This window comes from Paroedura picta, chromosome 14 (genome assembly GCF_049243985.1).
Source record: "Paroedura picta isolate Pp20150507F chromosome 14, Ppicta_v3.0, whole genome shotgun sequence".
NCBI classification, from domain to species: Eukaryota; Metazoa; Chordata; class Lepidosauria; order Squamata; family Gekkonidae; genus Paroedura; species Paroedura picta.
The window spans coordinates 36346948-36371025 of record NC_135382.1 but is presented as its reverse complement, the minus strand read 5'-3'; the positions used below and the strand labels follow the sequence as shown (position 1 = coordinate 36371025).

Below are 24078 nucleotides of genomic sequence, written 5' to 3'. Positions count from 1 at the left end.
CAGCCCAGAGCACATTTATTTGACTTGTGTCTCGGGACCGCTGGTGAGGGCCCGGATGATTGAGTCCCTGCACACAGAAAACTGTCTCCTTGACAGCTGGATTTCTAGGGAAAGGAATTTTTGCATGGAGAATCCAATCGTATGAGCCCCCGCCTGTTGTACAGCCAGAAACTTATTTACCAGCAGCCAAAGGAAGGCATCGATTTTCCTTCCTGGTCACCAGCATCAAGCCCTGATGGCTTTTCCTTCGTATTCATCATTTGCTGGAGCCAAAGGGAACTGCCCCCAAATCCCATGTCAGTGAATTAAGCATCCTCTTTGGCACTTGAATAAGCAACCCCAAATTTTGCGGCCTAACGCTGACACTGTCACAGCCAGAGTGGTTCAGCAGTGGAATGGGCTGCCTAAGGAGGTGGGTAGTCTTCAAGCAGTCTTCAAGCAGCAGCTGGTCAGATCCTTCTCCTGGATGCTTGAGGCTGATCCTGCATTGAGCAGGGGGTTGGACTAGATGGCCTGCATGGACCCTTCCCACTCTATGACTCGATGACTGACCCATCACCCCACTACGCTCCATGACTCACCGAGGATTTGACCCTTGATGTTTCACAGTCCAATTTGGCAGCCATTTTGTGACTATCTCCCATCTTCCAGGGCTGCCCCTTCTTAAAATTCCAAAACTTCCCACAGGCCCAACATGGTTGAAGTCCCTCACTCTAACCACTATAGCAGGGGTGGCCAAACCACAGCTCTCCAGATGTCCATGGACTACAATTACCATGAGCCCTTGCCAACATACTGATGACAGGGACTTATGGCAATTAGTAGTCCATGGATATCTGGAGAGCCACAGTTTGGCCATTCCTGCAGTGAAGTAGGACAAGCTCAACAATGATGACCATCACAAGGACATGACACCAGCCATCTTTTCCTGGGACATATTAGTTAAGCCGCCATTTTGTAGACTCTGACGCTCCAAACACCAAAACATTGCCAGTCTTCATTGCTGCTGTGCACAGAAGGCAGCATTTTCACTCACTTAGCCCTCTGTCTGGCAAGCCCTTTTATTTTCCTCGATAATGGACTTTACCCATGAGTGGTTCGCTTCCAACTATCTCAGAGTCCGACTGGAGACACACATCCAGTAGCCGAATAAATCTCTTTCAGGAGCCAGCAACAGCTCACTCAGATCAACAGCTCAGCATCCATTCCACTCTGCCAGATCACATATTTCAAGATAAATTACCGAGGACCAAACAATCTCCTGATTGCTTAGAAGAGGCAACTTAATTCATTCTGTAACAAATGTGTGTGGTGCAACATTTAAAAAAAAAGAAAAGGCCTCCCCCTCAATAGAGCCGTCCAGGTAGTTACTGAAATCACTGCATTGGGCTGCTTGCTGATATAGACATCAACCTCGCATTTCGAGAACGGTTTACGATTAGCAAACGGGATAGGGGCCCTACCTGTTAAGTTGACGGACTTTTTTGTTTTAATGGCGCTTTCAATCTACCCATTAGCACGCTCCGTAAAGTCCAGTCAAGCCGGAGTATATTACTGTTTTCAAGTCAGAGGGTGACAAAAACTAGAATCACCATGGCCAGATGCAAACTGCAGCTGGGCTGCCCAATCATTCAACCTATCAAGGGAAAAATTACAGAACCGGGTGCTTGCCCTGCAGGACGGAGGTCCACACTCAAGAAAGCAGTGATAAAGTGGGTTCTCTTAAAAATCAAGCCAGCTTCTGCCCTATGTTTTTAATCTCATCTCTGTATTTATATAAGTAGCTTAGTTATCCTTTTAAATTCACTTTTATTGATTTATTTAGATTAGATTTTTATACTGCCCTTCTGGGCGGTTTACATAAAAACGTCATGGGGTAATTACATGGAACATCATAACAAATATAACAATCGTAACATAACACATAACATGCCAACTAGAATGTTTCAACAGAAGCATTGTTCAATGGAGATAGCAAATTTAACGGAACCCTTAGGTGGGTCATAGTCAGTCGTGTAAGAGGGGGTCGGGGGGGGGCAGCGGATGTTGTTGGGTCGATCAGCCTTAAGCAAATGCCTGGTGGAGGAGCTCCCTTTTGCAGGCCATGCAAAATATAATCTCATTTAATCGTTAGCTGCTTTGGTGGCCCTGATCGGGCATGAAAGGTAGGATGTCATTTTTTAAATAAAATAAATATATGATGTTTCGATCCTGAGCATAGTTGTTCAGGAGTCAGGCTAGGCTAGAGGTCCCCAACATGGTGTCCACGGGTGCCAGGGCACCCAACACCTTTCGGGGCACCCGCCAAATGCTTTTACAAAGTGGGTGGGGCTAGGTAGACACCGGCTGTGCAGATCAAAAGGCATCTTGTTAAATGGAGCTTCAACTTCAAATGCCGAAGCAGGATTAGTAGAGTTATATATCAGCTCACTCCCTGACATTTTATCGTTGTCTCCGCCTCCCACGGTAGACATTTTGTTTTGGGGCCCAATGCCAAGGTTCAGAACCCATGAGATAGACTTTGGGATAATCAGGTTCAATTCAGTGAGCTGGAGAAAGGGAAGCCACCTAAGACGCGTTTTCTGTTTCCTCAAGACTTGAAAGGACTTGCCTCGATTTTTTAAGCGGCTGGTGCTAAATAGAGACATTGTTTTGGTCCATCCTACACAAAAGACTTAGCTCCTTTACTGAGAAAAGAGACAACGCAAAGATGCTTGCCAATATCTGTAGTCGCTATCACTATTTCCCTTGTTTTTAATCATCAGAGTTTCCTGCGCTGAAAAAAAAAAAGTTTTCTAGAATCGCCGCGTTAAATCCAGGATTTAGGATATAAAATTGAGGTTGTCTTCAAACACATGCTTCGCAGATTAGGAACATACCAGTTGTATTAGGCCATGAACCTACCCAAAGTTACCCTATAATTAGTGTACAAAAAGCATGCGGCCTTTTCTCTTTTCTTTTTCTTTTTCAAAAAGGAGAATCAAAGACCTGCATTAGCACCGCAGATGTCTGCGTTTCCCGTTTACAGCAGGGCTTGGTAAAGAAATGTGTCTCCACAGCAATGTAAACCACAGATAAGTTGCCCACATGTGTGGCAGAAAGAGGGCTTGCTAAGGGGAAAGGGGGGGGGGAGGCTGCTGTCGTATGGAATTAATCCCAGTACTAACGTTCGCAAAGGGCCAGGGACGGGAACAGAGAGGCCAGCATATGGGCGACTCCCTTTCCGCATGTAGATGAGAGCCAGTCTTACAGGGCTACAGTACAAACTGAAATGTCTGGAGGAAGCGCACATGCACAAAGTGGGACCGGGGGGTGGGGGGATGCAGAAAAAGCAGCGACCTAAGGTGGTTAAGGCCTCAGAAGATGAAACTGGCACAGGTATGCAGGTGTTTGTTGTGGAACCCTCCCGGTATCTGACCAGCCGTGTCCAGCATTCCTGGGAAGTTGAAACAGAAGTCATGAAGGTGCCCCCAAATTATGTCTTTGGGCTCACTAGGGACTTGAGAGGTGCCCCATCCAGGACTCCAGGGAGCCAAAACAGAAGTCCAATCAAGTCATCAAGGTGCCCCCAAATTATGTTTTTGGGCTCACTAGGGACTTGAGAGGTGCTCCACCCAGTACTCCCAGGGAGCCAAAACAGAAGTCCTATCAAGTCATGTAGTTGCCCCCAAATTACATGTTCTGACTCACTAGGGACTTTAGAGGTGTGCCACCAGTTGGCAGGTCCCAAAAATAAGTCTTGGTGTTTGTGAGGGCAACAGGGGAGGACTTCTGGAATTCTAGACCCCATGGTGGGCCTCATCTTGTCTGCGGTTCGGCCACTGTGTGACACCGAGTGTTCGACTGGATGGACCATTGGCTTGATCCAGCACAGCTTCTCTCATGCTGTTATGTTCACATCTCTTGCCTGTAAAACCCTACAAGTTGCCATAAGCAGTCTGCATTTCTGTATCATTTTCCACACTCAGCACTATTGCATAGAACCTTCTGCAAGCATCCCTATGTCCTGCTGCAGATCTGTGGCCCTTTGGCCAACAACGCCGTGTACAGAAAGACTGTTCCACACAACGGCTGACACTTTCATGTCAACATAAACCCCCTTCCTCACCTCATTATGAATTTCTTCCACTCGTTTTATAACTGCGACATCCAGAGACTGCAGAGATGTGCTCTTCGTATCAGTGGTTTGTAGGTTCTGGAGCGCTGTGTTGCATTGGCCCAAAATGTAGTGCAGGGTCCCTTTGGAGCACTGGAACATATCCCAAAGGTATCAGTGGACAAAGACAGAACATTTACTTAAAGGGGGAAAAACACACACACACACACACAACCATAAAAACAACATGTTATGTCTTGCTATAGAGTGTGAACAGGAAAATCAAAGTATAGGCCGGTTGGTAGACTGTTAGCAAATGTATTTTCATTAAGGTTCCAAAGAAACCAACATTCAGTCGAAATTACAGAGAAGGGAAGATACTTCCCTTGGTCCACTGAAGTCTGAGAACGAACATAAGTTGGAGAACCAGAATGGTTTAGTGCTTAGGATGTTGACTGAGAGCTGCAAGATACAGGACCAGAAGACCCAACAGTGAATTAACGTCAACACAATGCTTTGTTTGTATCATCAGCAGATAAGGGAATGTGTCGCCTTAAGATTGTTGGCAGAGTTTAACTTTGCAAGAGGACAAAGCACCAAGCTGCTTAAATGAATAAAATAGTTTTACTGAGGAGAAAAAACAACTTTGTATAGAAAGAGAAGACAGGGAGTCCTGTTTAACAAACCATTCTGTCTTTCGTTCGGTCTGTTCTGTTCTGGAGGCAAGCAGGGAGGAAGTGGGCTCAAAGGAGCAGGAAGTCTCCAAATGAGCCAATCAGGACACTAGGGAAGAGTATTTGGGGGAACATCTGGAAATATTGTGGCCTAAATATGCTAGCTGCCCATCTCTTTTGATGCCCCCTGCAGGACGTTCCCCACATTCTGTCCAATCGTGCACACTACAGATCTCGCGACAAAAGATCAGGGGAGTACAGGTTCTTATTTATCTCACATGCACTTGAGGAATCTCAGAGCGGCATATGTGGTCTCTTCCTTTGTAATTTTATCTTCGCAACTGTTCTGTGGGGTAAACATTGCCGAGGAAGGTCCTTCAGTAAACACCATAGCTCCTGAGGAGTTGAACCCAGGTCTCTCCAACGGGGGTCTGACCTCAAACCATGCTGACCCCCTTATGATCCCCCACCAATCATACCGCACTAATGACTCAAAGAGGAACAATCTTCAAAGACAATATAGTACAGCAGGCAAATCCTCCCTTGATCTCATCATCAATATGCTGGCATCATCATAATGGATTAAAACTGTAGAAGATCACGGTTGGAATGATACGCATCATGGAGCCTACATGGGCTTTCTAGAACATTCTCCCCACTGATGCATCTGAGGTTCTTCACCAATACGTGGGCAAATGAGAACCAGCTCAAAGGAAACCTGTGTGTTTCGAAATATATTCCGATTGAAGAGAACACACATGTACAGGCCCGGTTGCTCTTCCCTCCTCCCTTTTCAACCCAACTTCCTTTGCTACTGAAAGAACAAAAACATAAAATGGCCTTCCCCCCACCCCTCTCCCTTTCAGGGTGCAAGGCTGTGTCTCAATCAGAATTATTTTTCAGTTTAATATTTATAAGTGCCGTTACATCCCCGAGAACACCCTTGAGAAAGGACCCCTTAACGTTCTAGCTCTTTGTGTCGAGAATTTCCAAACTATATAATGTGAGGTCGAAAAAGTTTATACAAACAAGAGAGAGGCTTCTATAGAGGAAGCGTTTTGTTTTTCCTTGAAGTGAGTGACTCTGGAAGTAAATGTGCATTTTAATAACGGAACAACACAGCGGTAGAGCTGAGAGAGAACCAGACTACAAAGAAAGAGCCTTTCACATGACATTCAGCACACTTTTGGAGCCCTTGTATGGCACTTTTGCTTAGCATTTGTACAGCGCTTTTGAGCACACGAACCAGATGGCTGCAGCGGCTTTGGGTGCTTTTTGAGATCTTCTTGAAGAGCTTTCCCAGCGATCCTCAAAGTGCTTGTGGTGGGGAGAGGAAAGGAATGGTGATCCTAAGCCACTCTGGGACTCCTCTGGTTAGTGAACAGAGGGGAATTAAAAACAAGCTCTTCTTCTTTGCAAAACTGTTTCACTTCTCAATAAAAAAAAATATTTATTCTTGAAGCAGCAGGTGCTCAGGTTTTCCTTTGCATATTTAAACTCTGCCAATGTATTTGAACCCAGAAGTCCTAGCCCCTAGTCCATGTCAGCCCTGAGAACTGCAAACAGGGACCTACATCATTGTCAGAATGTTGTATAGATTTGCCAAGGATTTAGCAGGCAAAAGAGCTCATTGGGAAAATACAAACGGGCCATTCCTCTGCCTTTCTCAACCAGGATTTCATGAAACCCTGAGGATTCTTGATGGATGGGTTTCCCAAATGGATGGGAGTTAATTAAATTTTAATATATTTTTAAAAATTGTTAAGCATTTATCGGGTGACATATATGGTCATGTCGACCTGCCCCTTCCTCCCAAAATGGCCAATTATGGGCCCGGAGGGGGTGGGAAGGGGGGGCATGTACACAGCTCTATTTCTCAGCCATATTCTGCAAGATTGTGACCCTTCTGGGGTTTCTCGAAGCCAGAAGAATGTTTCAGGGGTTTCTCAATGGTAAAAAAAAGTAGAGAAAAGCTGACCTAGGGAGAGGATGTGGACCACAGAATGGAAACTAGCAGTAAGTCTGAGAAGAGGCAAGGAACTATTTTTTTAGCTGTAATTTAATAATGTAATACTTCCTTCAAGACATTTCATTGCAGATGTTAAGGGCGGGTGATAACAACAGTAATTATTATTGGGCTACCGTCAAAGGAACACATAATATAAAAAGAAGCCCCCCCCCCCATACTTACCTCTGCTACTCTATGGGTAGAACTGAATCTTGGACACAGGCCTGCAAGAACACAGTGTTGGTGGGTCATATTCATGTCATCTGGGGACAGATTATGAAAAAGGAAGGGGGGGAAATATGTATATCATCTACTGTGCAAAGGATGGTGGTGTCAGATTCTAAAGGCAGCCTTCCAGTCCCAAAAAAAAACCAACTCCAAAAGCCAAAGAGTTTGCCCTGTAAGGGGCAAGGTGACGTGGATCCAGCCCGCTGTTTTAATCCAATTTTACATGCCTGGAGCTGAACTCTCAATGAACAGAATAGGAAAGCATGTAGAATGCATATAGAGCTCTGAATCGAGGCATTGGTTGTTCCTGCCTTTTGGCTCCTCCTACCGTTGTACGCTGTGATGTATAACAAAGGTTCCCTCTAGCTCAGGGGTAGTCAAACTGCGGTCCTCCAGATGTCCATGGAATACAATTCCCAGGAGCCCCCTGCCAGCGAATGCTGGCAGGGGCCTCCTGGGAATTGTAGTCCATGGACATCTGGAGGGCCGCAGTTTGACTACCCCTGCTCTAGCTGCTCACCGTAACGTCACTGCTGGGTACAGACCCACTTCAGTTAAAGACTGTATGTGGCCAGTCTTCCTGGCTATCTCTGCTGGGATGTTCAAAACAAAGCAGGACAGAGAAGCAGCCCATTTGCCCAATTATAGGGAAAGCGTTTGGGGTTTTCTCCTTTATTTCTCCCCCACTCTGCATTATTCTTTCTTTAATCTATTCAGTTTTATTAAGGTTCCATGGCCATAAGCTGTACACCTATCGCTTCACGCATATAAAAAGGAGAACCAAAGTTTGCTACGTCAGCAACACAATTTTGAGATAAACTGCTCAGAAACAATCTCAGCCTTACGTTATCAGGGAAGGGTGAATATTTCAAACACCAGGGTTTTTCTTCCAAAAAATTATCTCTTTCTGCTTCATGTCTTGGACAGTAAGTCATGAAATAATTAATCAAGTTCCGCCATTTGACAGACACAGTAGCACTGGCATTTGAGGAAAACGACCCTCTTTCTTTAATCTTAGCATTCAGTTTTGTTCATTTTTCTTTAGATATCAATGACAACATAATATTATGTCATTATACCCGTTCTGGAGAAGGGTCTCATTAGGGTTAAACAAACTGTATGCATCTTTCATCTAAGACCACGCTGGATTTTTAAACACTCTTTGGCGACTCTTTTGATCTCAAACAGATATTGTTCTAACCCAGGGGTAGTCAAACTGAGGCCCTCCAGATGTCCATGGACTACAATTCCCAGGAGCCCCTGCCAGCGAATGCCGCAGTTTGACTACCCCTGTTCTAACCCATGATCCATCAGGATCTGTTCTTCGCATATTTGTTGTTGTTATGTGCGAAGTCGTGTCCGACCCATCGCGACCCCATGGACAATGATCCTCCAGGCCTTCCTGTCCTCTACCATTCCCTGGAGTACTTCGCATATTACCACGTTTCTAACATTTAAGCTATAAAACTTATTGGGAATTTAGTGAGATAATCCTGCTTTTGTTGTGTCCCTTCCTTGCCTCATCCAGTTGTACTTTTATGTCTCTGATTATCCTTTGTGTATTTCAACAGTAAGTAATTCTTGACAAGGCAAAAAGAATAAGGGAGGAGGACAGAAGGAAAGGAAGGCACACAAACTTAAAAAAAAATTATCTGGAGCACTCTGGGGAAAGGAGGCATAGTGGTTGACAGGTCAAACAAAACCACAGAGCCCGTCCCCCCCCCCCCCAAAAAAGGACAAAATGGCAGCTCTTACTCTCAGTCGTATAATTAACCCAGGCCTCTGAGTTTGTTAAAGACTTTAAGCAAGTAAAAGTTATCCATCTTTTCTAAACTTGAATCTTATTGTCCAGAAAACCTGTGTCATCTTATCTGATTGTCTGCTAATTAACTATATCCATCCCCCATCCCATCAGCCAACCTCATACTCTTTGTTCTCATTACAGGAGACCGGCAAGGAATCCCAAGAGGAGCAATTTGCATATTTGACTTCACCTCTCAAAAAAATGATGGCTCTAAATACCAAGTGACGCAGCTTACATAGTAAGATTGCGCTGTTCTCTCCCCATCAGGGGTCCCTTCGCCAAATGCAAAGAATATGGCGAAACAAACTTCTCCAAACATGCCCCATATTGCAACCAAGGAACCAGGGCCAGTTGCAGCTCCCCATCATTTGTCCACAGAGTACCTAAAGTTGCCTCCTTTGAGCGCTGTATGTCCCTTTGCCTCAGCACCTAAACAGAACGTCCTTATTTAGTTGCAATATACCTCTGAATACCTGCCACGAGGGACAAAAATATCTGCTGAAATAGCAACAAAACCAACTGCTAGGGACACTAGAGCTATTGACTTCATGCCTACTCATAGATTCTGCAGAAGACCCGTCTAGCCACTGCCGGCCACCAGAAAAGAGCCTGGATGGCCGCTCCCAATCTAGCTTCCTTCTTAGTGGTATATATTTAGCATAAGAACGGGGAGAGGAAATGCCACCTGCCAGATAGTGTGAATTGTCCCTAATAAGAAATAATTCTGTAACAATGACAACAACAACAATGTACGGCATAAGGACAACACTCCTATGATTAATTAGCACACAACTGAACAAGATGTAGCGGCTTCACCAGACTCTATGATCAAAGCTCGGCGACAACAAATACTTTTCTGGAGCACCAAGTCGTCTCAAATAAAGATCTAGAAAGTATGTGAATCAAATGTGGGTTCAAGTTTCAGAGGACAATTAACTAGAAGGAACGATGAAGGACTCACCCAATACATATGGAAGGCTTTTCCCACTTAACCCATTGCTTCCTCAACCGCAACCCAGGCCCAAAAACGTGCACTCCAAAACTTCTGGTTAATGAAAATAATTTGGGGAGGGGGGGGAGAGAGACCATCCTTGAAGTCTAATTTGCTCGGTTCTCCCCCCCCCCCCCACCTCACACACACACACACAAATAGACGCCACTAAATTAATCCTTAAGCTGCATTTAACCTTCAAGAGACATTTGATCTATAGGAAACAGCTGCAGGAACCCAAGTCTCTCCCCCCCCCCGCCCCCCACCTTTGAACAGAGCCCCACAGTGTATATATGTTCAATGTGTTTTGAAGTCACGGTAGGAAAATTAGTGACAATTGTAAAATCTGCTCACAGATCTGGTCGCATCAAGCCCTGAAAGATCAGGGGGAAAGATTTCAATTGAATGCTACGAGCATGACAACTTGCTATAAGGCACAGCAGATGGGGCTGTCCCGGTCAGTTCCACGCGCAGCGGATTTATTGCCCGCCTCCGATATGTTTTCTAGCAGACGCTCTTTGATGGAAGACGGGAGGCCACGGAGTTCAACCCATTCTTCCTCTTCAGGTCAGGAGAGATATATATAAACACACACCCACGTAATAAATTGAGCAAAAGTGTTTCTCTTTTCAGCACGGTCCCCGAAGATCGGGTTCCATTTATTAAAAGGTCCAGTAGCTGAAAGGAAATAGACAAGACCAATTTCTGGTGAGTCCCTGAAATATGTTGGGTGGCTGATGGTTAAGTCGCGCTGGGACCCCTTCGAGTAGCGAAAAGCGGGGTACCAAAGAACAGCTCTTGGTCTTCTCTGCCGGATATTCTTCCCGAGGCACGTAAACCACTATTAACAGAGTCAGTCCGGGGGACCAAATCGTATATTATTAGAACTGCTACCAAATCGGGCATGTGATTTCGTCGAGAAGGATAAAATAAAATAACACGACTGCACACACACAGGTAGCTGTAGTTCAATCAAAACTTTCCAAAGAAAAACACGGCTTAAGTTGGAAGCCCCCTGATGTACTTTGCCAAATAGTGGGGGTGGGGGGCAAAGTCAGAAAGTATCGGGGGCGAAAGGGTCATGATTCATACCAACACAAAATAATATGCAACATCCAAATGGTGGAGCTTTGAAACGGGGCCCTATAATGCCCTGGCCCACCGAATGAGTGATTTACGTATCCCAGTTGGAGAGGTGATTTTTTAATGTGTTTTCTGTTTCTATCCAAACACGATCAGGATGTTGTTACGGTATGAAAGTAAAACAATATTTTTCTGACCCGCTCCTTAAATAGGCTTCCCGGCAGAGCTTGAGACGCAGTATATAATATTAATAACTTTCTAGGGAATAGAAAATGGGCTTGCGATTCCAATAGGCTAAAAAATAATACAGCCCCGGATTTTAATTACTGAGGTTAAATAGCACAACATATGAAATTTCACAACACTTGCATGTGAACTAACTACCTATCTAGGCCAGTACTCAACTGCACTCAAATCTAGGGGTCCATACGCTAGGGATGCCAGACTCCAGGTGGGAACCCTGGAATTATAGCTCATCTCCATATTTCCTTGGAGAAAAAGGATGCTCTGGAGGGTGGACTCTATAGCATTGTACCCCACTGATATCCCTGTTCTCCCTAGGGTTCACACCCAAATCCCCAGGAATTTCGCAGACTGAATAGGTTACCCCATCCCCCCACATGTCCCACTGGTGATCAGGGGCACCTGGCAACCCCACCATACAAAGATGTAGCAAGAAAAGCACTGGCTTCCATGACAGGGGGGGATTTGATGATGATGTTGAGGAGGAGGAGAGTTGGTTTGTATACCTTGCTTTTCACCACTCAAGGGAGTCTCAAAGAGGCTTACAATCGCTTCCCCTTCCTCTCCCCACAACAGGTGGTAAGAGGTGAGGCTGAGAGAGCTCTGAGAGAAACCGCTTTATGAAAACAGTTCTAACAGGAGTGTGATTAGCCCAAGGTCACCCAGCAAGCTGCATGTGGAAGAGGGGAGAATCAAGGCGGTCTCTCCAGATTAGAGGCTACCGCTCTTAACTATGACACTGAGATGGAGTCTCCCAGATCATAGTCTAACCACTAAACATCCACACAAGATGGGGACCCCAAAAAATCTTTCAGTCCTGCAAACTGGAACGTTCTCAAGAACAATGAAATGACAACAAGAACTTCCACAAACCAATCCTGCAATTGGAGGGTCAACTGGTAGCACTTTAGCATTTGCCTTTGATCTCCAACAGGATCTCTTGGATCTCAGCCATGGCAGAGAACAGGGATCAGCTTCCCCGCTGTGATCAGTACAATGGAGGCACTCAAGCATGGACATCCCTGTGTCCTTTGTCTGCCACCACAAACCTTTGGGAGACCTATCCTACTCCAACAAAGGACCTCAGAAGAACTGAACAAGACCAACAATTCATCTAGACCAGCATCCTGTTCCTTACAGTGGTCAACCCCTGGAAGGTCTATATGGTCTACAAGCAGAGAACTAAGGCCAACACTTCTTTGTGGTGGTGTCCTCTAGGAAGGTGGAGGTTCTCTTTAATGATTGCTTTTCTGAACATACTGTTGCAAGAGAAATGGTCACAAGAGCCATCTTTCCCCTTGAATATTACCTAGCATAAAGTAGGAGTCTCCTGGGCAAAGGGGCACAGCCAGCCCGGGTGTCTGGATGTCCCATGCTATCTTCAAGCCAACGTGCCAGACGGATGGGTCTCTACCATTTGAAGTCTCTTCCTCTGGAACACCAGTGGCAGAGTCTGGAAAAGAAAGAAAGGCAAATAATTCAGCCGAAGTTTCCACTGAGAAATCCCTTTCCCCCACCTGAGCTTTTAGATCTCTTCTACATTCATTCATGAGACATGTGATTGCTGGAAGCGGGAGGGGGGGGTCCTCTTGTATTGTTATTTTGCAGTGCTGTATTTCGAAAGATAATATCTGGGCTCATGTCGTGTTCTCAGCTGTGATCAGTATTATGTTCAACTTCAAGACAAAACAGATTTTTTTTTATTGTAAAAGGAAGTTTCAAATTTAAAAAAAAAACATCAGGAGAGCCCTGCTGAATCAGGCCAGGCTGAATCAGGTCCATCTAGTCCAGCATCCTGTTTCACACAGTGGACAACCAGTTCCTCCGAAGGACCAACCACAGGGCAGAGAGGCCAAGGCCTTTATAGGAACAGAAGAAGAGTCCTGAGGAACCAACCTGGAGGGGGTGAACATTGATACAGCCATGTTTCCCAACGACTGCACCCAATTCTGGGGTTTCTCGGGCATAAAAAAGTTGAGAAAGGCTGCATTAGAGGCTATCAATAAGCACCAGCCATATGCCCTGTTTTCTCCCAAAATATTCTAATTGGACAAATGAGCTTGCTTGCATGCCACTGGAAAAAACAGGTGTCAGAGCAGTATTTTCTACGAACTTCATTCATAATAATTATCAACCAAAACACTTAGAAAAGCGGGAGAACAAGAGATGTAGAACTTTTGTTATTCCATGCACACAGACGGACTAGCGCTGACCCCGGCTTCTGAATATTCAAGTAATTCATCAAGAAAAGCTGATGCAGCTTTGATATACACTGGAGAAAGTGAAGTGCTTCCTTAGCTGATTTAAATGAAAATCAAAGAATAGGGTTGTGGGGGGGGGATGGGTTTTTGATGGGGGGCAGTATTCAATTGGACCGCATGATTTTGTCCTGTCTGAAGCAAGCCATTTGTGTGTTTGGCGTGGGGTGCGACTCTTTTGGACGCAATTTATTCTAGAAAGCAAACACAAATAATAAGAGCAAAGATTGGGGGGGGGGGAGAGAAGATCAGGGAGAAATCCCCACCCCATCCGCCCCCAATCGATACTAACAGCTTTCAACAGCTAGGATGTTTTCTCTCCTTTATGAAGAGAAGTGTAATTTAATTGTGAAACAGAGAGCACTTTCTGAAAAAAGGCAATCGCAGTCTGATTCTATCCCATCCAAAGCAAAACAACCTGGACATTATAAGACAGACCTAACCTTTGTGGGTTAATTCCAGCAGCAGCTGTACCGTTCATAAAACGACCCCAATAAACTATGGAACTACAATTACAGGCAACCATTTCAACCAAAACTTCCTGGGGTCTCTTCTTAAACCGAGCACTTATGGAATGTGCTTGTTAAAACATCTCTCTCTCTCTCTTTGCAGCCTGATAATTTATTTTATTTTATTGCTTAAGCACACAGTTCACATGTAGCTCCCGGACTGCCCATCTTGAAGTTCATAATGGATGTGCTTTATAATTACCTGCAGCAATTGAAACTGATTACTCCCACTGTGATATTTTGGAAACAATAGGAAACAGGCTGCTACTTGCTTTTCAGTTATTCCAAAGAGATTTTTAAAAATGAGTAAGAACATGCGGGGGGGGGGGGGGTGTTGTCTTCTTAACATCTGTGGTTGGATCTGCTGGCAGAACCTGCCCAAGAGGGGAGGTTGAACGTTAAAATCGGTGGGTTGCAACTCGTGCCTGAGGTCATGACCACTCTTGTTAAAGCTACATTGACTTTCTCAACTTTTTGACCCCACTGAGACATTCTTCAGGCGTTGAGAACCCCCAGAAGTGGTGCAATCGTGCAGAATCTGGTTGGGAAGCAGTGGACACGCCCACCCGGGGACCCTCCCCTTCCTGCCCCCTCCAGGCCCATCATTGGCCATTTGGGGAGGAATGTGGAAGGGGGAAGACAGGAGAGCTAGCACCTCTTGCTCAGCTTCTCTCCAGCCTAAACAGACCAAGCTTCCTAAACCTTTTCTGATATGTGTTGGTTTCCTGTTGGAGAAGGTACCTTCAGATACCTTCAACCCCAACTTCTTTAGGGTTGGTTGGTTTGTTTTAAGATTAAAAAGCGTATCTTGAATTGTGCCTGCTACTCTGCAAAGTTACTCAGCAAAACAAAAGCACAGTGGATGCACTGTGAACCGGATGCACTGTGAACCATTTACAAGTGCCACACAGTTTTCAAGGGGAGTCCCAGAAGGAATGCATTACGGTAATCTATCCTACATATAGATCTAGATCTAGAAAGTGTTAGCTTGTCGGTACCAGTAGCACCTTAGAAACTAACAATGTTTGTAGTTGGGAAGACCTTTCATGAGTCACTGCTCACTTCTTCAGATATGTGATAAGAGCCCAAAGTATCTAAAATGGTGTCTAGATTATGGTTAACCAGTAGGCAGAGATGGTCAACCATGTAAAAGACTACTAAATTGCCTCTACACATCTCTTCCAAATTAAAGGCAGGGTTTTTTCCCCCCCAACAAGACAGAAGCACACATCCTTGGCATTTTGCACCCTCAGCAAGGACCCCCATTTAAATTGGTCAGGCCACTATCTGGAAGGATAATTGCTCCTGCTTTCTAGAGGTAGCATCTTTCCTCCCATTGCTACTGAAAGAGAAGTCAATGAATCCAATTCCAAACAGGCTGGACTCATTTACCACTAACTGACCTTGCATCTCTTTAAGTAGCAAACAGGCGATTACTGGTCAATTATCAATCTGCAACTGGTTTCCAAAAGTAATTCAAAGTGACGGTGCCAGAAGCTCCTCACCCCCCATCATAACCACAATGGAAATTCGGCCAACCCCCCCCCCTTTTTTTTTTCTTGCTCGATTTTTTGGCCTGCATATTTAACTCAATAAGAATTTTCTTTAAAAAGAAAAAATCTGTGCTGGAAAAAAAAGAAAGGCTCAAAAAAGTATTACTGCCTTCAAAACAGGTCCTTATTGCAGTCAATCACTGGTTTGTTAGACTGTTAAACATTAACTTGTCAACTAACAGATTCAGTTGTTTATTACTCCAAGATTTACACAGTCAAGTAAGCCTGAAGGGGCAGCGGGCCAAGAACAATACCAGTCAAAAGAATCCACAGTGAAGAAGGCTCCTTACGCACAATGAAATAACCTATCCACGTTTTGGAAAAGAAGAAGAACAAAAAGATGTGGGGTGCGATAGAATTTCTGCCTACCTGTTAATCTTTATCCGTCTTGGCCCGATTGAGGGGATAAAGCCCTATATCGATTTCAAAACCTACATCCCCCTTCCAGGCCTATGGTTGGCCATTTGGGGAGGAGGGAGCAGGTCAGCATAACCATATAAGGTCATATCACCCAATAAATGTTTAATATTTAAAAATTAATTAATTCCCACTCATTTGGGAAAGCCCTTCCAGAACCATCAAGAAACCCTGATCTAGACAGTAAGAAATGCTGGGCCCGCGGTGGGACCCCTCAGCGCTGCTGAAGGGCTGATTTACTCCAGAGAAGACCTCTAGTGAAATGCAAGAGTTTCATACAGGCAGTCCTAATAATGAACAGGGGATATGTGGGGTTTTTATGCTGTTACCTGTCACGAGCCGGCTTGCTGAGAGTGGTGGGTAAGAAATTAAATAAGGAGGAGAAGGAGGAGAAGGAGTAGTAGTAGTAGTAATAGTTTTAGTTCCTCAGATTTCCAGGTAAAGCTGGCTAGTGAATCCCAAAAGTCATAAAAATCTTTAAGACGCAGGTTATAAAGAATTGCACAGATGGGTGTCAGCATGTTTAACTGCATGCCACAATGCAAACCAGGAAGTTGGTGCAGCTGTTTGGGGAACTGGCGCGACATGTTTTTCAGCAGCAAGCTACGACAGCCACAAACCTCAGCATGACCCGCAAGGTGACGCCCAAAGTGACCTTTGCAGGATCCTGTAATGCTGCAGCTGATGTCTGTCTATGTATTGTAGCAATGTTCAGGGAATGCAGGAAGCCCACCTTGGCCACAGTGTATAGCCTTCTCAACAGATAAGGGGGAAATTCTGCTGGGTTCACTATGTACATTTGTATGTGCTGCCACGTCACAACCAATTTATGGCAAGGGGGATGCCGAAGTCAGCGAGAAACAGAGCTGGTTTGCCCTTGCCTTCTTCTGCAGAACCTTAGTTGGTGACTTCCCATCCAAGCTCTAATACGACCTTGATCTGAGGAGGCGGGGCTACACCATACTGCCCTCCCTCCATTCAGCATGCACCGTACACATTTCTCGTGTGTTTTCCTACAGATTTTGAATGGCAAGTGAAGGCGCTTTTTTCTGACGCACATGAGATACACTCTCAGCACAGAATTATATAATAGCAAAGAGTGGTGACCCTAGACATATGTCATAGGAGGTGGTCTCCAAAAAGTCTAAGATTTACATATACTGGTTGGAGCCATAATTTACAGATCCCATTCAACCACTCAGCTACACATTATAATGAGTTTAGTATAAATATTTTATATACAGCATATTATCACAGTTCTGACCACTGAGGAAGACCCAGTAGGGTCAAAACGCATTTGGTCTTACGTGCTGTTAGTTCTGTATAGTTTTTATGAAGTTTTTATTCCGTTTTTAATTGTGCACTATAATAAACATTCAACATTGTTACATTATTTTATTGGACAGCTCAACTTCTGAGTTCCCATCAGCCTAGCACCAGAATTTGGCACATTTAAAATATATATATACACAATTAATTAACTCCCCCGTGTTCGTGAAACCCTTCCAGGGCTGTCAAGAAACCCCAGGGTTTCACAAAACCCTGGTTGAGAAAGTCTGGCCTACAGAAAAAAGAGGCATTCTATTAGGCACTAATAGTTCCCACTTAATCAACCTATTAGTGAGCAGCAACTATTTTTTTAGGAGGGGCGGGGAATTCCCCCGGGTTTGTAAGCCGAACGGGGTTACCGCCACGTTCTGCAGAGTGGAGAGAGACAAGGCAGCTATTGATCAAACTGCGCTGAGTAAATTGGCAAACAAAGAAACTTTTGTAAAGGTTAATACTATCACATAACACTGCACCGAGAACACATTCTGCAGGTGCGCTCCCCTACCAGGAGGACGCTGGGCTTCTCCAACTCCCTATAAAAGTCCGGAGAAACCAAAGAGATACCAGCATTTGTCGGGAGGCCCTCAGTACCGTGAAAAAATTTGCTTCATTTAGCAAAAAGGCACCTTTTTTGGATGGAGGAAAATCCTTCAGCGAAGCTGAGCGTCTCCAGTTACCTGCCTCTCAGAGGATTGGCATTTACATAAGCATGAAAGTTCAAGCTGCTGCAATCATTAGGACAATGTAGAAGTCATTCACCTCTGAAGCCATCTTTCCAGAAGTGTAACTTCAGACGTTCTGGCTACTTTCTCTTCCACAGTGACTCCGAGGGCAGGTCTCCCCTCATGCCCCTTACTCTATTTGACTTTTGCCTCCTCCCGGAACTAATCATGGATTGGTCTGCAATTGGTCTGAGTTTTCAAAACTCTGCAGGACAGGTTAAAGGCAGTGAGTGGACTCTGGAAAAGCAGGTTTGATTCTCCACTCTTCCACAGGAAGCCTGCTGGGTGACCCTGGTCCTGTCAGTTCTCTCAGAACTCTCTCAGCCCCCCCACCTCACAAGGTGTCTCTTCTGGGGAGAGGAAGGGAAGAGAATTACAATCCCCTTTGAGACTTCTTAGGGTAGAGAGAAGTGGGTTTGATTCCCCACTCCTCCTCCACATGAAGCCTGCTGAGTGAAATTGGGACCATCTCAATTCTCTCAGAACAATCAGGCCCACCAACCTCACAAGGTGCCCGTTGTGGGGAGAGGAAGGGAAGGCAATTGTAAGCTGCTTTGAGACTCCTTAGGGCCCCTCCCAATTCCGGGTCTCTAGGATTCTACCAGATGGACAGATTTTCCCCATATTACAGGTCCGTGTTCCAAAATTCAGCATTTGTCACAGAACACGACCAGTGAGCAAGACTGGACACGAATCCATGTAATGCTGCTGGGATCCCGCTGGCGGATTTCTTACAGAGCTGGGGCAGTGTATCATTTGCAAAGGGAGAACAGCGGTAAACAAGGGCATACTTGTCAAATCGGCCCAATAAAGAGAAAGATGTCAAATCACAATAAAAACAGTTTAGAACTCTGGAAATGGGTACCTGTGGGAACCTGGGAACGGAGAGATTTGACCGATTTTGTTTTCTTGGCTCCTGATCAGCAGGTTAATTATAGCAACCGTTCAGTCCACTCGAAGTTCTCCTGATAAGAGGCCGGCTGCGGCTAACGTATCTTGGCTTACCGAGTCTCCCCCTCCTCCCCATAGCCCCCTGATCTTCAGGAAGATAGAAATGAAAATTCCTGCTCGCACGTGAAAAACATTGTTTTGCATACAACAAGGCCGAACTGTTGGCATGTTGTGAATGTAGGCCGGAAGAAAGACTGCCCATTTCTGCGAGGACACACGGAGACGCAAGACAACTCCAGGGAGAGGGCAAAGAGAACTTTGAGAGAGAGTTTATCGTTCTGAGTTTATCGTTCGCTGTCTCCCCCCCCCCTGAATCCCCCTTTCCATGTTTACCCACCTTGGCAGCTATAACTGTAGACGGCCACCGTTGAACTTTCGACCAGATTTTCATCATGATGCCAGCTCACGGCCATCTTTCCCATTCCGAAATAAGGCTCCTGTTTCAAGAATGGCATTTGTTGGGGATCCATATAATTTAATAATGTCAGGTTGTAGGACGGTCTTTCTTTCAAATCGCTACAGTCATTCTTTGGGCCGCGAGGAGGGCTTTGATCTCGTAAAACGGATCCCGCCGCGGTAATCGAAGGAGTGTAATCCAGAGGCCTGTTGGTGACAGCACAATCTTCAGGTTCTTTTGTCTCCGTCAGCTTTTGCTCTTGCAAAGCCCAGGCTGTTTCTCTGTGCATGTAGTCATTAAGGTTGATGAATGCTTTACAAGCTTGGGATATTTCTGGATGGGAATAATTTATTTCGTAACTTTCCACGGGCCAGGGGACTGTAAATAACCTCGTGTTCAAATATTTGTACGTACATCCTGGGTTTCCAATTAAAATTCGGGACACCGGGGTAAAAAAATCTTTCCCTTTGATCCTTACAAGGTCCTGGAAGAAGCAGCCGAATCTTCGCAAAATCAAAAAAGCTTCTTGAACTCGCTCATGGATCTCTTTAGGTATCTTCTCAGCACTTCTGAGGATAAGTTTGGAATATTTTCTCTTCCACTACAAGAACAATACACAGTTATACAGTTTTAAAACACTAGGTATACAGTTGGATATAGATATTCATATAACAAAACCGAATGATACTAGGCCATTCACGCCTACCCCCTACCCCTGCCCCACATATACATGATATGCAGACAATGCTAATTTTGCCTGGAAATTTATACACAAAACTTAGTTTGACTGAACTCAATTCATACACAAAAGCTATTAACCCACCCTTCTTCCAAGGACCTCAGGATGACATATGTGTATCTCCCTTCTCCCTTTAATCTTCACAACCACCCAGTAGGGTCTGAAAGATTAACAGGGTGACTGGTCTAAAATAACCAAGTGAGTTCCATGGAAGATTTCCACCCAGATATTCTATAGCAAAGTGTGACAGAGTAGCCCCTACTAGGCTATATCAAGATGAGTAGCCATATTAGTCAACATTTATGGCAGATATGAGCTTTCAAGAGTCACTGCTCACTTCTTTAGAGATCTGAAGAAATTACCAGTGACTTGTGAAAGCTCTTACCCTGCCACAAATTTTGTTAGTCTTTAAGATGCTACGGGCCTGTTGCCCTTTGCTACTCCTTTTAGGCTAAAAACGTCCACCTGTTACTTGAGAACTTCCACCTTCTCTTCTTCCAATAGGGTTGTTAGGGCTCCCCAGACAACCCTGGGGCACAGGGGCATAGGGGAGCTAGCTGCAGGTTGGAGAACCCCTGGAAGTTTGGGGGTGGAGTCTAGAAAGGACAGGGACCTCAGTAGGGTACAACGCATACAGTCCACCCTCCACAGCATTCATGTTCTCCAGGAGAACTCTTCTTTGCACTCAAGTGGGTCATTCTAGGGGATCCCCAGTCCTCAACTGGAGGCTGTCATCCCTGTTTTCCAACCCCCATCACTGAGTCATCTATGAAAACACTATGGAATGCACACAAAAGTTCTACTTAAGAGCAACCTGTCATCGAATACTGTTAAAGTGGGATTGCTTTTATGAAGTATAATCTCAGAAGTGTCCTTTGGGTAGGAAAGACCACATTGCTCACTAAACAGTAGATAAATAGTGCTGAGTCCAATTACATGTAATGCTGGATGAAGGGCTGAATTTATTTATTTATTCATTCATTCATTTGATTAATATACCACCCCATACTGTGATGTCTCGGGGCAGTGATTACATCCTTAGATATTTAATTTCATTACACAAAAAAAACATTGCCAGAGACATACAGGTTAAAGCCACTGTCCTGGGAAGGGTTAAATCTAATGAGAAGTTTAACCCTTCCTCCACACAAATCAGTTCACTGATAAAAAAAACTATTTTGTCTGCTGGGGGTGGGGGTGGGGTCAGTTATCTGCACTGTGCCCTTTTTTCATATGGAGTCTTATGTCAAGTGGAAATATTTCCAGCTAAGGAAATCATGCAGGGTATGAGTTAATCCACTCCTTCTCAAGCACTATGTACCCCCTCCAGACCCCTCCCTCCATGTAGCTACTGTCAAGTGCTAAACCTCCCATCAAGGGATCCGGCTGAGTTGTTTGGTCTAAACATCCGGAAGAAGTTCCTGACAGTTAGAGCAGTTTCTCAGTGGAATAGGCTTCCTCGGGAGGTGGTGGCTTCTCCTCCTTTGGAAATTTTTTAACAAAGGCTAGATATCCATCTGACGGAGAGGCAGATTCTGTGAAGGCAAAGGGGTGGCAGGTTACAGTGGATGAGCGATAGGGTTCTGCATAGTGCAGGGGGTTGGACTAGATGACCCAGGAGGTCCCTTTCCAACTCTATGATTCTATGATTCTCAGAGAGGCGCTCCAAAGCTTTGGGAAGGGGCAAGAGAGAACTGAGTTACTAATGGCCTGCAATCCAAGCATGTAGAAGCCCTGCCCCAATAACCCAAAGTCCACGTGGATCTCCACCAAGGGAGGGGCAAGTAAAAGGCACCTTGCGGCAGAGAAAGGCAGTGGCAGGAATCCGTCTCACACTACCTAGATGAACAAAAGAAGAGGCCATAAAAACAAAAGAAAACCGGCAAAAGAGAGAGCCTGCCATTCAATGACCGGGGGAGAAGAAACATGTCAGACTTGTTCAAAGGCAGTAATATTTCACCGCCCTGTTAAAAGTGGGAGCTAATGTGTTCCACATTTTAATGCCAGCCTAATGAGAGGCATGTTACCTTTTGGCTTGTGAACTAAAGATTACATGCTTTGAAAGTGTTTTATCAATATATCTTAAATGGTGTCTGCATGGTTTCTGCTCTTAAAAAAAGAACCCTAAACTTTTTTTCGCCCCCTTCAAACAAAACCAAAAAAAAAAAATAATAATAATAAAATCACACATTGGTATCTCAGAAGGAAAATCAGGAAATGGAAACACACTTCCAACACATCATCTGAGAATACCGTTCGGTTTCCAGCCAGTCATCCTTCTATGTCCGACATGAGGAAAGCATTAAGAGATCAGAAGAGAAAGAAAAGGGGGTTGGTGGTAGGGAGAGCTTACGGAACCCGTCCCGGACACTTTTACTGATTGAAAGACCTAAAACTTGTGTGTGTTTCTTTTGCTGCATCTCTGACAGCCGATCTGAAAGGTCACCTCACTTGTCAGCGGATAAAAGCAACTCCGCAACTGGACATTTCCTCAGAGTGCACAAAACATTTCATGCTTAATTTTTAAACATGCCCATTACCCCTCGCCCCCACGAACAGAATTTCGGCGCGCTCTCTTTTCGACTTGAAAGCTCGGCAACATACTTTCGGCAACCTACAAATCACAGCCTCCATTTTGTGAACCAAGTGAGGTGATCTCCGGAGAAGGAAGCTTACACCCAAACTGCAAGATGATAACATTTCACTCAAGGATGTGGCTCGGGGGTAGAGCATCTGCTTGGTGTGCAGAAGTTCCCTGGTTCAATCCCCAGCAACTTCAGCTTTAAAAAAAACCCAGGCAGTAGATGATGAGAATAACTTCTGCCCGAGACCCTGGAGTCATTGCCAGTCTGAGCAGACAATATTGACTTTGATAGACCAAGGGACTGATTCAGTAGAAGGCAGCTTCATGTGTAAGAATGCTCATTTCTGCACCTAGCTTGATGCTTGAACAACTATAACATACTGAAATTATTACAATGGAGGGAAGAAAGCAGTGGGATCCTGGCCTCTATGCCCTGTTGTTGACCCCCCAGATGAACTGGTTGGCCACCATGTGAGGGAGGATGCTGGACTAGATGGACCACTGCTCTGATCCAGCAGGGCTCTTCTGATGTTCTTATGTTCCCTTTGCTCCCTCAACTAGCCAAACCCCACTGCTTAGATTCCTTGGGCACAGCTTTGATGATCCACCTTCTTCCCTACGTTTTGTTTACTATTTGCATCTTGTGCTATCTCTAAGGAACTTAGAGGAACTTGGAGTAGCTCAGGGTGCATTGCTATAGCACTCAACAGGAGCTACAGTATGGATTCTTCTGAGTACATACAACTTGGTGCAAGAGAGAATTAGAAAACCAATCTCAATGTTTCCCTCTGAATGAAACAAGGTGTGGTACTATTTATTTACTATTTGTATACCACTCTTCCATGAAGCCCAAAGTGGACTAGATGGATCGTTGGTTGTCTCCAACACGGTTGTTGTTATGTTCTTACCAGTTGCTGGGTAACAACAGGAGAGGGCCTACCCATAGGATTCTTGAGGACTTTGGGTTGGCCATTGCTGAAAAGAGAATGCTGGCCTAGATGAGTCTTGGTTCTCACCCAACAGAAGTCTTCCTAAGCCCTTTCAGAGCCCAGGTCATGCAGACTGCAATGGGCCCAAAGTCCACAGATGCCCAAGTCTAAAGACCTACGGCACCCTCCTTCCTAAGCGGAATTAGACCTTCCACGCCCATCGATTTCCACGGCCTTAGGTGGACATACCCTTCTAAATCCACTGAGATCAATGGGCTTAGAAAGGTAGAGCCGTTACAGCTGTTTCGCAGAGGTTGGCAGCTGTAAGTTGTATTCACGTTAACTCAAAGAGACGGAAGAGTTCAAATCTGTTTTCACAAAGAAGTGGAGAGAGGGAGGGGAAAGCTCTTTCCTTCCTGCACCAGGGGAAAGGGGGGGGGGAAAGAATTTTTGAAAAGGGATGCTACTTTGTATGCATCTTTCGGCCACATGTCAATACAAGAAAGTTGACATGGCTATAATGTAGGAACTCCCGCTGTAGCTGTTCAAGCTAAGTAAGAGAT

At 45.0% G+C, this 24078-nt stretch overlaps 1 protein-coding gene across 3 annotated transcripts in view; it reads right to left on the bottom strand.

Moving 5' to 3' along the window:
- Positions 1 to 24078, bottom strand: part of FTO (FTO alpha-ketoglutarate dependent dioxygenase) — a 202490-nt gene that overhangs the window by 137943 nt on the left and 40469 nt on the right. For all 3 annotated transcript variants that reach the window (XM_077310546.1, XM_077310548.1, XM_077310545.1), the window contains exons 3-6: positions 19204 to 19864; positions 12437 to 12580; positions 6962 to 7041; positions 4109 to 4249 (exon numbers count right to left, since the gene is read on the bottom strand). In XM_077310546.1, coding sequence (XP_077166661.1) covers positions 4109 to 4249; positions 6962 to 7041; positions 12437 to 12580; positions 19204 to 19864 — 1026 coding nt within the window. The remainder of the gene's footprint in view (positions 1 to 4108; positions 4250 to 6961; positions 7042 to 12436; positions 12581 to 19203; positions 19865 to 24078) is intronic.